The 13,885-nt window shown below is 32.5% G+C and overlaps 1 protein-coding gene across 2 annotated transcripts; it reads right to left on the reverse strand.

The window, feature by feature from the left end:
- Window positions 1-11,157: 11,157 nt before the first annotated feature.
- On the reverse strand, window positions 11,158-13,571 carry LOC134709192 (transcription factor ces-2-like). Of its 2 annotated transcripts, none has more exons than XM_063569369.1 (2): window positions 13,508-13,571; window positions 11,158-12,307 (listed from the first exon to the last, which is right to left on the reverse strand). In XM_063569369.1, exon 2 carries the CDS (start codon window positions 12,303-12,305, stop codon window positions 11,670-11,672), a length of 636 nt encoding a protein of 211 aa, XP_063425439.1. In that variant the 5' UTR covers window positions 12,306-12,307; window positions 13,508-13,571; the 3' UTR covers window positions 11,158-11,669. The 2 variants fall into 2 exon arrangements, with proteins under 2 accessions (XP_063425439.1, XP_063425438.1); XM_063569368.1 differs by lacking the exon at window positions 13,508-13,571 and adding an exon at window positions 12,588-12,772.
- Window positions 13,572-13,885: the final 314 nt, after the last annotated feature.

Genomic DNA, 13,885 nt, shown 5'->3' on the forward strand with positions numbered 1-13,885 from the left:
TGTCCAACACAAGAAGCGATGTTCTCTCAAGAGACATGCCAAAGGAACCGTATCTCACTTGGCATCTAATCAATTGATATAACACATGTAATTCTATAATGTCATTTTTTTATTACTAATTTCTAGTTCTATCTTTTTTATTAATTTAAGCTTGGATGTGTATATATTATCTCTAACCTTTTTCGTTTCATTTTTCTAGGTTCAAATATTTTGTAAACACTACTATAGTATATATGGTCATTAACACAGGTTTGTCCATCATTTTCCAATGCATTGAACTAAATAATTTTTCATTTTAGCAAGTATATACAGGAGCTAGAGAATACCGGTTCCATGGCACATTTTGATGTATAGTCGTAAGACAAAAAGTGAGTTCCCACTCAAAAAATGTCCCATTATTTCAACTAAAATCGACGATTTTCAAAACGTTATCACCAAGTAGCTCTTTGAGCGATTTTCTATAAAGTCTCTAAAGTCTCATTGTTTATCAAGTTGGCCATTTATTATTCATACTTATATTAAATTTATGACGAGGCGAAGAAAAATATTTCTTGAAGGGTTTGCTATGTATTCTTACAAAATTAAAATCGTAAAAACTTGCATTTGTGTTTAACCCATTAGATACTGAAACCGAACATCACCAAAATTATGGCCAAATAAACAAAAGAACTTCCATTTCTGCATCTTATGGTATCTTTTCTTATAAAAATCGCTCATAAATTTACTTGTTGATAACAAAAATTAAAATATCGATTTAAGTTAAACTGATAGGACTTTTTTTGAATGAGAACTCACTTTTGTCCTATAGCTGTACATGTATCACATTTATCACAATTATGAAACGTTCGAGAGTATAAATATATGTCGAAGTAACCATAATGCGACAATAAAACAAACAAATCCCTCTTAATGTTAACTTAACCTAAAATATGTATACCTCCAATAAACCGATACATGTATATCTATCAAATCGTCCTGAACACCCATGAAATATTTGCCACTGGACATTAAGCAATCTATAATCAATCAATTAAATAAATAAAGTAATGTTGATTTAATGAAATATCAAACTATTACAAATGTATCTTTATAGATATTTATATTCAACCCTTGATGTATACAAACCAGTATTACGTCAATATAACTCATATGTGGATTTAGTTTCTCTATTACAAATGTATTTCGTATATATTAATGTAACTAGTAATAAATAACTCTTTCTTAGATAACCATGGCAGCTTATATTTTAGATAACCAAAAGTAGATTATTTTTTAGATAATCAAAGCACCAGATATAGAAAAATTATTGTTGAGATTTCTGTTTATGGGGTTAAATATATAATTCAAATCTGAGTTTTAAAATCGAATTTTGTCATATAAGTGGCATTACAGAAGAAATACAAAAATACTATAGTATAAAGGTAAAACCAAATGCGCATTTATAGTATAAAGAAAACAAAGAAAGAACAACATGCACTTTTATTTTCCTTTTTTCTTTTTTTTTTATTAGAGAGACCCTGGCGAAACACGTCAGGCGTAAACATTGTAAGTTTGGGGCCGTGTCAATGAAAGTATCCTAGGATATGTCCGAAGATAGGTATAATGACATGATCATTTAGGATGGTCTAAGAGCGTGTCTGAGACATGTCTTAGGATGTGAAACAAAGCTATCTTAGTACAGTCCTAACTATGATGGTCCTTTTATTTCGTTTAGGACATCGTAACTTTAAGGAATATCCGAAGACACCTACTTATATATCCTAACTTTAGGACCAAATTTAAGACATATCTTATTTTAGAAGACTTTCGTTAACCTGACTTAGGACTAATACTTGTCCTAAGACCGTCCGAAGACATGTCCTAGTCCTAGGACAGCTTCGTTGACAAACCTGGTATCTTTGAGTTTTGTTTTATATTATATACTGATATTACAATCCGCAATTGCATGATTTATGAGCCAATATATAGGTGTCCTTGTTTTAACCCATACTTATAAGTTACAAATATTACACAAGATACAAGTATCCGGTATCGTTATTATTATCGTTATAGTTTCCTATTGTCTCGACTACTGATTTATCATAATCTTGTAAGAAAGTATTAAGTAACATACAAAAGTATCCTTCCGAAAAGTTGTTAAATATATGCATGAAATGATTTATCTGGTCATTCTACGGGCACTAAAAATATCAAGGCATCACCAGATAAGTTTGCCCCAGGCAAATCCATCGGAACTTGCACCATATCTCCTTCGAAAATACACTTTTTAAAATAAATTATCTCATAGGGCCTGTTGTTGGTGATGTTTTTGGTCTATTTTTGGCTTTCTTAATTTCAGCAATGCGTCATCCCTCTTTTTGTATCTAAAACAAAGGTATACATTAAATAACGGGCGAATCAATTTTACGGAAACAATGAACCATAAAAAAAATTATTATCGTTTAAAGAAGATATCAAGGTTTTATAAACCTTATGTCAGCAGTGCGGCGGTCGACAAAGAGGGCGAAATAATGTTCCTATTCTATAGTACGGAGCATACTATGCATTTCCTGACGGTAGGATTATGATGGGCAACAGCATACCTATCCTATAGCGGATACAACATAATAGATATCCTGTATACATATCATATAAGGCGAACAGCAGGTTACATACCTATTATGATATTCAACAGTAAACATATCCAAATAATTTATTTATAAGGCTGTATGACAGTTCCCCTTTCATATTCTTTAAGGCTAAATTACAGTATTGCCATCATATCCTTAAGGCTAAATTACATTATCCCTAGCATATCCGACTGTATGGCATTATTGCTATTATATCCTATAGGACTGTATGGCATTATTGCTATCATATCCTATATGACTGTATGGCATCATTGCTATCATATCCTATAGGACTGAATGTCATTATTGCTATCATATCCTATAGGACTGAATGGCAGTATTGCTATTATAAGCTATAGGACTGTATGGCACTATTGCTATCACATCCTATAGGACTGTATGGCAGTATTGCTATCATATCCTATAGGACTGAATGGCATTATTGCTATAATATCCTATAGGACTGAATGACAGTATTGCTATTATATCATATTCGACTGTATGGCAGTATTGCTATCATATCCTATAGGACTGAATGGCATTATTGCTATCATCTCCTATAGGACTGAATGGCATTATTGCTATCATATCCTATATGACTGTATGGCAGTATTGCTATCATATCCTATAGGACTGTATGGCATTATTGCTATCATATCCTATAGGCCTGAATGGCATTATTGCTATCATATCCTATAGGACTGTATGGCAGTATTGCTATCATATCCTATAGGACTGAATGGCATTATTGCTATCATATCCTATAGGCCTGAATGGCATTATTGCTATCATATCCTATAGGACTGTATGGCATTATTGCTATCATATCCTTTAGGACTGTATGGCATTATTGCTATCATATCCTATAGGACTGTATGGCAGTATTGCCATCATATCCTATAGGATTGATCGAATTACGTTATCCCTATCTTATCCTACAGGACTGTTTGACATTATTGCTATCATATCCTTTAGGACTGTATGGCATTATTGCTATCATATCCTGTAGAACTGTATTGCATTATTGCTATAATATCCTATAGGACTGTATGGCATTTTTTTCTATCATATCTTATAGGACTGTATGGCATTATTGCTATCATATCCTATAGGACTGAACGTCAGTATTGCTATCATATCCTGTAGAACTGTATTGCGTTCTTGCTATCATATCCTATAGGACTAAATGGCATTATTGCTATCATATCCTAAAGGACTGTATTGCAGTATTGCCATCATATCCTATAGGACTGAATTACGTTATCCCTATCATATCCTATAGGACTGTATGGCATTATTGCTATCATATCCTATAGGACTGTATTGCATTATTGCTATCATCTCCTATAGGACTGAATGGCATTATTGCTATCATATCCTATAGGCCTGAATGGCATTATTGCTCTCATATCCTATAGGACTGAATGGCAGTATTGCTATCATATCCTATAGGACTGTATGGCATTATTGCTACCATATCCTATAGGACTGTATGGCATTTTTGCTATCATATCCTATAGGACTGTATGACATTATTGCTATCATAACCTATAGGACTGTATGGCATTTTGCTATCATATCCTATAGGACTGAATTACATTTTCCCTAGCATATAGGACTGTATGGCATTATTGCTATCATATCCTATAGGACTGAATAGCATTATTGCTCTCATATCCTATAGGATGTATGGCATTATTGCTATCATATCCTATAGGACTGTATCATATGGCATTATTGCTATCATACCCTATAGGACTGAAGGACAGTATTGCCATCATTTTCTATAAGGCTAAATTACAGTTTTGATATCATATCCTATTGGGCTATATGACAGGGCATTTTCATATCATTTAGGACTAATGACAGATTTGCTATCATATCCTAGAAAGCTAAATGATAGTACCCTATCATATCCTATGAAGGCTAAATGACAGTTTTCCTATAATATACTATTAGGCTGTATGACAATATCCCGATCATATCCTATAAGGTTGAAAAACAGTTTCCCTTACATACCCTATAAGTCTGTATGACAGTATCCTTATCATATACGGTTGAATCAAAGTATCCCTATCATATCATTAAAGGCTTATTAACAGTTACTCTTTCATATCGTCAAAGGCTGAATGTCAGTATTCCTATCATATCGTAACGTGCTGAATGACAGTATTCCTTGCATCTCCTATAAGGCTGAATATCAGTTCCCCCTTTATATCCAATAACTCTGTATGACAGTATTCCTTGCATATTCTAAAAGTGTGAATGATAGTATCCCCGTCATATAATATAAGGCTGCATGCCAATATCTCTTTCACATTCTTTAATGCTGAATATCAATTTCCCCTTCAAATACTATAAGGCTAAATAACAGTATCCCTATCATATACTATAATTTTAATAACTATCGTTCTGTAATTTTAATATGCCTGTCTGTTTGTTTGTCTTTGTTGTGTATTTTAGTAACAATCCTATTGTTTGGATTTCAAGCTAATAAAATTCTTATTTTTATTCTTATTATTCTTATACTATAAGGCTAAATAACAGTATCCCTATCATATCCTATAAGCCTGTATGACAGTATCCATATCATATCCTATAAGTCTGAATGACAGTATCCCTATCATATCCTATAAGTCTGAATGACAGTATCCCTATCATATCCTATAAGTCTGAATGACAGTATCCCTATCATATCCTATAAGTCTGTATGGCAGTATCCCTATCATATCCTATAAGTCTGTATGACAGTATCCCTATCATATCCTATAAGTCTGAATGACAGTATCCCTATCATATCCTATAAGTCTGAATGACAGTATCCCTATCATATCCTATAAGTCTGAATGACAGTATCCCTATCATATCCTATAAGTCTGTATGACAGTATCCCTATCATATCCTATAAGTCTGTATGACAGTATCCCTACCATATCCTATAAGTCTGAATGACAGTATCCCTATCATATCATATAAGTCTGAATGACAGTATCCCTATCATATCCTATAAGTCTGAATGACAATATCCCTATCATATCCTATAAGGCTGAATGACAATATCCCTATCATATCCTATAAGTCTGTATGACAGTATCCCTATCATATCCTATAAGTCTGTATGACAGTATCCCTATCATATCCTATATCCCTATCATATCCTATGAGTCTGAATGACAATATCCCTATCATATCCTATGAGTCTGAATGACAGTATCCCTATCATATCCTATGAGTCTGAATGACAGTATCCCTATCATATCCTATGAGTCTGAATGACAGTATCCCTATCATATCCTATAAGTCTGAATGACAGTATCCATATCCTATCCTATAAGTCTGAATGACAGTATCCCTATCATATCCTATAAGTTTGTATGACAGTATCCCTATCATATCCTAAGTCTGAATGACAGTATCCCTATCATATCCCATAAGTCTGAATGACAGTATCCATATCATATCCCATAAGTCTGAATGACAGTATTCCTGTCATATCCTATAAGGCTGAATGACAGTATCCATATCATATCCTATAAGTCTGAATGACAGTATCCCTATTATATCCTATAAGTCTGAATGAAAGTTACCATATCATATATAGGACTAAATGACAGTTACCCTGTCATATTCTATATAGAACTTATGGATAGTTACCCTATCATATCTTATAGGATATGATGAACAACAGTATCATATCATACAATAATCATTGTAATCATACGTTTTTTTATTGAGTTAAGTCTGCCAATTGATATTTTATCGTGTGTTTTTCTATGTTGTGATGTTATGCTATTGTTTCAGAAAAAGGGAGAAGGTTTGGATCCATTAAAACGTTTAATCCCGCTGCAAATGTTTGCACCTGTCCTAAGTCAGGAATCTGATGTACAGTAGTTGTCGTTTGTTTATGTAATATATACGTTTTTCTCGTTTCTCGTTTTGTTTATATAGATTAGACCATTGGTTTTCCCGTTTGAATGGTTTTACAATAGTAATCTGAATGACAGTATCCCTATCATATCCTATAAGTCTGAATGACAGTATCCCTATCATATCCTATAAGTCTGAATGACAGTATCCCTATCATATCCTATAAGTCTGAATGACAGTATCCCTATCATATCCTATAAGTCTGAATGACAGTATCCCTATCATATCCTATAAGTCTGAATGACAGTATCCCTATCATATCCTATGAGTCTGAATGACAGTATCCCTATCATATCCTATGAGTCTGAATGACAATATCCATATCATATCCTATAAGTCTGAATGACAGTATCCCTATCATATCCTATGAGTCTGAACGACAGTATCCCTATCATATCCTATAAGTCTGAATGACAGTATCCCTATCATATCCTATAAGTCTGAATGACAGTATCCCTATCATATCCTATAAGTCTGAATGACAGTATCCATATCCTATCCTATAAGGCTGAATGACAGTTTCCCTATCATATCCTATAAGTTTGTATGACAGTATCCCTATCATATCCTAAGTCTGAATGACAGTATCCCTATCATATCCCATAAGTCTGAATGACAGTATCCATATCATATCCCATAAGTCTGAATGACAGTATCCCTGTCATATCCTATAAGGCTGAATGACAGTATCCATATCATATCCTATAAGTCTGAATGACAGTATCCCTATCATATCCCATAAGTCTGAATGACAGTATCCATATCATATCCCATAAGTCTGAATGACAGTATCCCTATCCTATCCTATCAGGCTGCATGACAGCATCCCTATTATATCCTATAAGTCTGAATGAAAGTTACCATATCATATATAGGACTAAATGACAGTTAACCTGTCATATTCTATATAGAACTTATGGATAGTTACTCTATCATATCTTATAGGATATGATGAACAACAGTATCATGTCATACAATAATCATTGTAATCATACGTTTTTTGATTGAGTTAAGTCTGCCAATTGATATTTTATCGTGTGTTTTTCTATGTTGTGATGTTATGCTATTGTTTCAGAAAAAGGGAGAAGGTTTGGATCCATTAAAACGTTTAATCCCGCTGCAAATGTTTGCACCTGTCCTAAGTCAGGAATCTGATGTACAGTAGTTGTCGTTTGTTTATGTAATATATACGTTTTTCTCGTTTCTCGTTTTGTTTATATAGATTAGACCGTTGGTTTTCCCGTTTGAATGGTTTTACAATAGTAATTTGTGGGCCCTTTATAGCTTGTTGTTCGGTGTGAGCCAAGGCTCCGTGTTGAAGGCCGTACTTTAACCTTTAATGGTTTACTTTTTAAATTGTTACTTGGATGGAGAGTTGTTTCATTGGCACTCACACCACATCTTCCTATACCCGCAATAAAACACCAATTATGTTAAAGACAAACAACAGTATACATAACTTAAACCTGTAGGACGGACAGCTTCACTGAAGCCTATTTCGAAGCACAGACAACTGTACGCCTATATTGCAGGACGGAAAACTTTAAGCATATCCCACCAGTGCTAACGTTTGGGACGAACAACCACCAGTCAACAATCTAAATACATGAAGGACCAATCATTGTTATCCTTTCCTGTAAGACGGAAAACTGTATACATGACCTAACGGATGGGCAACACTAAACCTAGCTATAGCATATGGAATGGGCCTGAAACATGTATCATGTAGTTGGAAAATACATCACGTATATCATACAACTGGTTCATGGTACACAATACTACATGTGGGCGTTCAACATTAAAATTTGCATACAGAAGAGATATAGTATATCCATCCTGTAGAACTTTCAACTTATATGATATCGGGGGACCAGAGTTATACATGCTATGTAGAGTTTCATAGTAGGGCTGTCTATCATAAAAGGGATGACCATAATATTGATATGGTAAATAAGGTACTACTTTGTCTTCCCTTTTAATACACGAATACCAGGGATAACAATTTAGCCTTCCCTTTTAATACATGAATACCAGGGGTAACAATTTAGCCTTCCCTTTTAATACATGAATACCAGGGATAACAATTTAGCCTTCCCTTTTAATACATGAATACCAGGGATAACAATTTAGCCTTCCCTTTTAATACATGAATACCAGGGATAACAATTTAGCCTTCCCTTTTAATACATGAATACCAGGGATAACAATTTAGCCTTCCCTTTAATACATGAATACCAGGGATAACAATTTAGCCTTCCCTTTTAATACATGAATACTAGGGATAACAATTTAGCAACACAGTTGGAAGGACACAACGTACAAACAACCAACAATATAACATGTACTGTAACAGGTATCATGCAAGAAGCAGTCATCGGATCCCCAGGAAGGATCTTTAGGAATTATCCCATAGGACAGGCAACGGCAGAACGTTCCTCTTAGGAAGGACTATAGTATATCCTTTTGGGAGGACTTGTAGTGGCGAAGACAGGGGGATGTTCAGGAGATTGTTAATATCCCCCTTTTTTGGACGATCAATGCATTTGAATATGGACATATCTTTGGAACCCCTTTCTCCTGGGTTGGAAATCACCCTTTTAAAAATTGCTGCATCTGCCCCTTATCTGAGTATATCTTATCTTGCAAGAATACTCCACAATTTCCTATTTCTTTCATTCTGTTTTTGGACTTATTTATGTTTCCCTTAAACTTCAAAATCAGTTTAAATTTTTTTTTGCTATTTTCGGGTGTACGAACAAACATATTATTAATAACCTTTACAGAAAATGTTTAACTCTAATGTTCTAATATATATATGTTCCTAATTCAATATCTGACATTTAATTTATTTATTGAAATATTTTTGTCTTTAACATATCTATAATTTTATATACAGTCATATAGCTCTTCTTTACAACACTATAATTATTTATTTATTGAAATGTAGTTTAAAGTAACTTTATTACACGACCTACACATTCAAACAAAGACCATTGATATCATGAGTAAATAGGTTTTACCTGAGACGAGAAAAAGATTATGTAAGATTTTAAACTAAGGCTAAAAGTTCAAACTGTCATTATGCAAGATTTTATAAAGGCTTACGTTTGACCGATCCGATAATTGTGCAAGTATTCCGTAAGACGGTCACTTGACCTCGGCCAGTCACTAAAGCGGGGAGATTGGGGTCAATAGAGAATTACACACCTTATATAATGTTAAATTATTAAAATCAACTAATGTTAAGACTCGAAATGAAATATTAAATGATTTTAAACACTAGTATAAAAATAGATATATCAATTTTTAAAGTGTATTCGCTATCAGTTGTTACAAAACATTGGCACTTTGTAAGTAAATTGGTAAAGTCTCTGTCCGATTTTTAGAACAATTAGAAAAAATCTATATGTAGCATTAACTATAAGGAAATATCTAAATATGATTAAAACAAATTTAACACATTGTACATTTGTTGAATACTTTGATACTTTTTTTGTTTTCCCAGAATTCTTTAAGATTAAGTTTAAGTACACTCTCATCCTTTCTCAAGTATCACAAGGATTTCTGGGAAAATGTGTATGTTAAAAAGTTGGTAATTAAAAATGTCGACGAATTAGAATTAAGATAGAACCGGGAAATTAGTTATATAATACATACTAAAACAGACTTAGTGAAAGGTAATACAAGATAGAAAAAAATCAACCTCTTAAACACATTTAAAAACAAACAATATCGAAATAATATTATAGTATCATTTAGCATCTTAAGTTATCATGTAATTTTAAACAAGTCTGAAGTTTCATTTGGTTTTCATATGCATCGGAAACGATATTAAATTTTCATTTAAATTTCACGTGCATTGGACATGTTGGAAACAAGTTTTAAGTTTCATTTAGTTTTCGCGTGCATTTGAAACAAGATTCCCAGTTTCCAGTGTGTTACATGTCAATCGAAACCTTTAATGAAATTTCATTTTCAAAACCCAAAACAAACTTTAATTGATCATTTGAATATATATGTAAGAGAATAAATATTTTGTTTCAAAAATAAAATAAATGAAGAAAAGAATTTGAATAAATAAATAAAAGACAGCATTGGAATCAATTCTGATATGATTAGCAATGTCGATAGGTTCGGCGTTTGGTCAATCCTCGTAAATTTGAATTCGAAAAAATAAAATAAACTTCTGCAATTCTATATCTGAGAAGCATTTAGAAATCGTCGTTCATACAAGACATGTAATAAAGGACTCTGTGGAATAAATAATAAGCACTAAGACAATCTATATAGAATACTTTACTATATAAAACATAACAATATGTTTAATGATAAAATTTGCACCAATTTTTGAGTTTTTAAATCAGTAAGTTACATTTATAAAAATCTAAATTCTCTCTACTTTTACTAAACATGCACACGTACAATAACATACATATCAAAAATTATGCTTAATGGTGAATAATGATTTATGAAAAAATAAAACGAAAAAGCAATTAAATCGATCACCTGAAAATAGTAAGAGTTGTTTTCAAATTTAACAAAATAAAAAAAAAATAAAAAAAATTGAAAGCCAAAAATTTAGAACAAGTTCCAATCTTTCCAAAAACTAAAATGTAAAAAAAAACATAAGATCGCGCATTTTTTTGTTTTCAAAAAATATAAATGATTCAATTAAATTCTTTTAACAGACAAATACAAAAACATAAAATGGCAGGAAGAAATTAAAATAAAAAAACAAACAAAGAGATTACATCCCTAAAATGAAACAATGGACACATACATGACATACGCACGCCTTGCGTTACATAATAAATACACATTCAAACTTTAGCACTAATACAAAGTCAAGCACTGCACATATATACCAACATTTGATCAGGGGGTAGGAGATGAAAGGATGCTGTCCTGATATACAATGTAAATAGTTTGTTTTTCGATAACTGAGGTAGTTCTTTGTGTCTTATATCGCATTCCATTTCGCATAGCTTTGGTAGTCGTCTATATCGTTTCAAATCGCCAATGTTTGTAGCTAAGACTCGCATATAAGTAATATAGCTGTTCCTTTCTTCCGTTTCACCAGATATAGTCTGAAGAAATCTCACTTTTAATTCCATGCTTATAATATCCCAAAATTTATAAGCGATTATACAACATGTAGTGTAATTTAGCAGTTTCATTTTTGAGTATTGTCACTTGCGCTCGAAGTTTTAAGTTTTCTTGTTCCAGAAAAGCTGCGCGCATTGCTATTTCTTCTTCTTTCTCTCTCCTAGCATCTCGAGATCGTTTAGCTGCTTCGTTATTTTTCCTCCGTCTTTCCCAATAAGAATCATCCTTCCTTTCCTCTGGCACTGGATTTGTTGCTTTTTTAGAATCACGACTGTCAGATCTACTTTCCGCGCGCCTCTTGCGATGTAACAAATGTGATGTTAATGGCGTCAGCGGAAAGGTTGGTACGGCTGTATCGAACACAGAAGACATACCAGCAGAGGTTGGCATCGGTGACAGGGGAGATATTTGTGTGCTCATACTTAATGATGAGAATGGATCCATTGGATATATCTTAAAAGGTCTATGTATTTTATTTCTTTCTGACGGTTCACTATTGTCACTTGATCCGCTATTTTGTAGATTTTCCTGAGAATTCTCCTCCGATTTAATTGAAGACATCGGGGATGATGTTCGGGACTCCTGGTCACTTTGAGCTTTGAGGTAAGCATCGCTACAAGTAGGCTTCGACAGATCTAATGCAGTTTCTGCCATACCGCACATTTCTGCAAAGAAAATGATTAAGTTAATAAATAAACAATAAAAAATAATTAAAAGAAAGTAGATATGAAAAGTTAAATTCCATAGACTTAAATCTATATGAATATATACACTATATATACACTGTATATAAATATTCTGTCATTTAAATTGTTTACATATACGATCACTGAATGAAATAATATAATTCATATTGACATGAATTTAAAGAATTCACATAATAAATTTAAGTAATTTTCCTAAAAACTAAAAATTCAAAATATTTTGAAAATGACAAAAACTTACAAAAACGTGCTATTTCCTAGTGTAAGTTATGGTATAATGAATGTCCGTTATGTGCTAAGGCCAGATGACCATTGAAATTGACCAACCAATGACCAACGCTTATACGGTTGTTTGCAATCGGTGAACTCGCAATGACCCTCTTGCACAATAACTACATAAACTTCTGCGCATGTGACGTGTATGACCTATATAATCTAATATTACCAATTGCTTCAAGGAAAAAAGATCATTAGATCATAGTGGACAATGCTATTTATATAGGTATTATGTAAGAAATTTAACATTGTGTATTCGTAACTAAACAACTACAGGTAAACCAAGAAAATTTACAGTTAAACAAAATTACCGGAAGTAATTTTAGAAAGGTCATCTTGACCATCAGTAAAGTTTGGCCATAGTTCACAGTCAGATTGAATTATGATTCATTATCTAAAGAGAAACATAAACAAAGCATGTCTGATTTATTACAAGGCTGTACCTCGTTTGATGGTAGCTGGTCAGCGTAGCCTCATTCCGCCTGCAACAATTATATAAGAATCAAGAATATGAAATCCTGATCTTTATAATCATGCACATCTTGATTTCATATTTGAAAATATTAAAGACATACGCAAGGAACTTAATTATTTTGAAAATAGCTAAAATTAAGCATTCAGATGAATTCGTGTAGTTTTAAAAGAACCTCTCATGCTAGCAAAACGATTTCGTAGAAAATGTTAACTGATTTTAAATGAAAATATTTCTTTCAGAAATATTGATTTCAAAAGAAAAAAAAAGAAGGCAAATATCGAAAATATTTTAATTAACTATTTTTATCCACAATTAACACTTACTGAGGAAGAAATATAGTACATCTAAAAACAATTCACATAAAACAAAAAAATAAACTAAAACAAAAAGAGAACTCCCTGTAAACTTACATCTGATTGTATAAACGTCTCAGCTTAAGTGATGTCTTAGACAAAATGACCTAAGATAGTGGTCAAGCATCCCGGACATAGTATGTCCTGTTATTATGAAAATCTGATAAATTTTCTACATTATTTGATAACAGCAGCTTAAAATGCGTCCGGAATTATAAAATTAAGTAATAGGTTGTATTAATACAAGTTCGCAAGTTCAAACGGGCAATGCAAAATATAAAAGGTTAATATAAAGTTAAAAAGTTAAATTAAAGATGATGCGGATTAAAAAAAAAATCAATTATATAACTGCGACAATCCACAGATATTTTTAAACAACAGTCAATTAAGTTACAAACCAACCATTTTTAAGACACATTTTGAAGACAACTTTGT

The sequence above is a fragment of the Mytilus trossulus genome, chromosome 3 (assembly GCF_036588685.1).
Source record: "Mytilus trossulus isolate FHL-02 chromosome 3, PNRI_Mtr1.1.1.hap1, whole genome shotgun sequence".
In the NCBI taxonomy this organism is placed as follows: Eukaryota; Metazoa; Mollusca; class Bivalvia; order Mytilida; family Mytilidae; genus Mytilus; species Mytilus trossulus.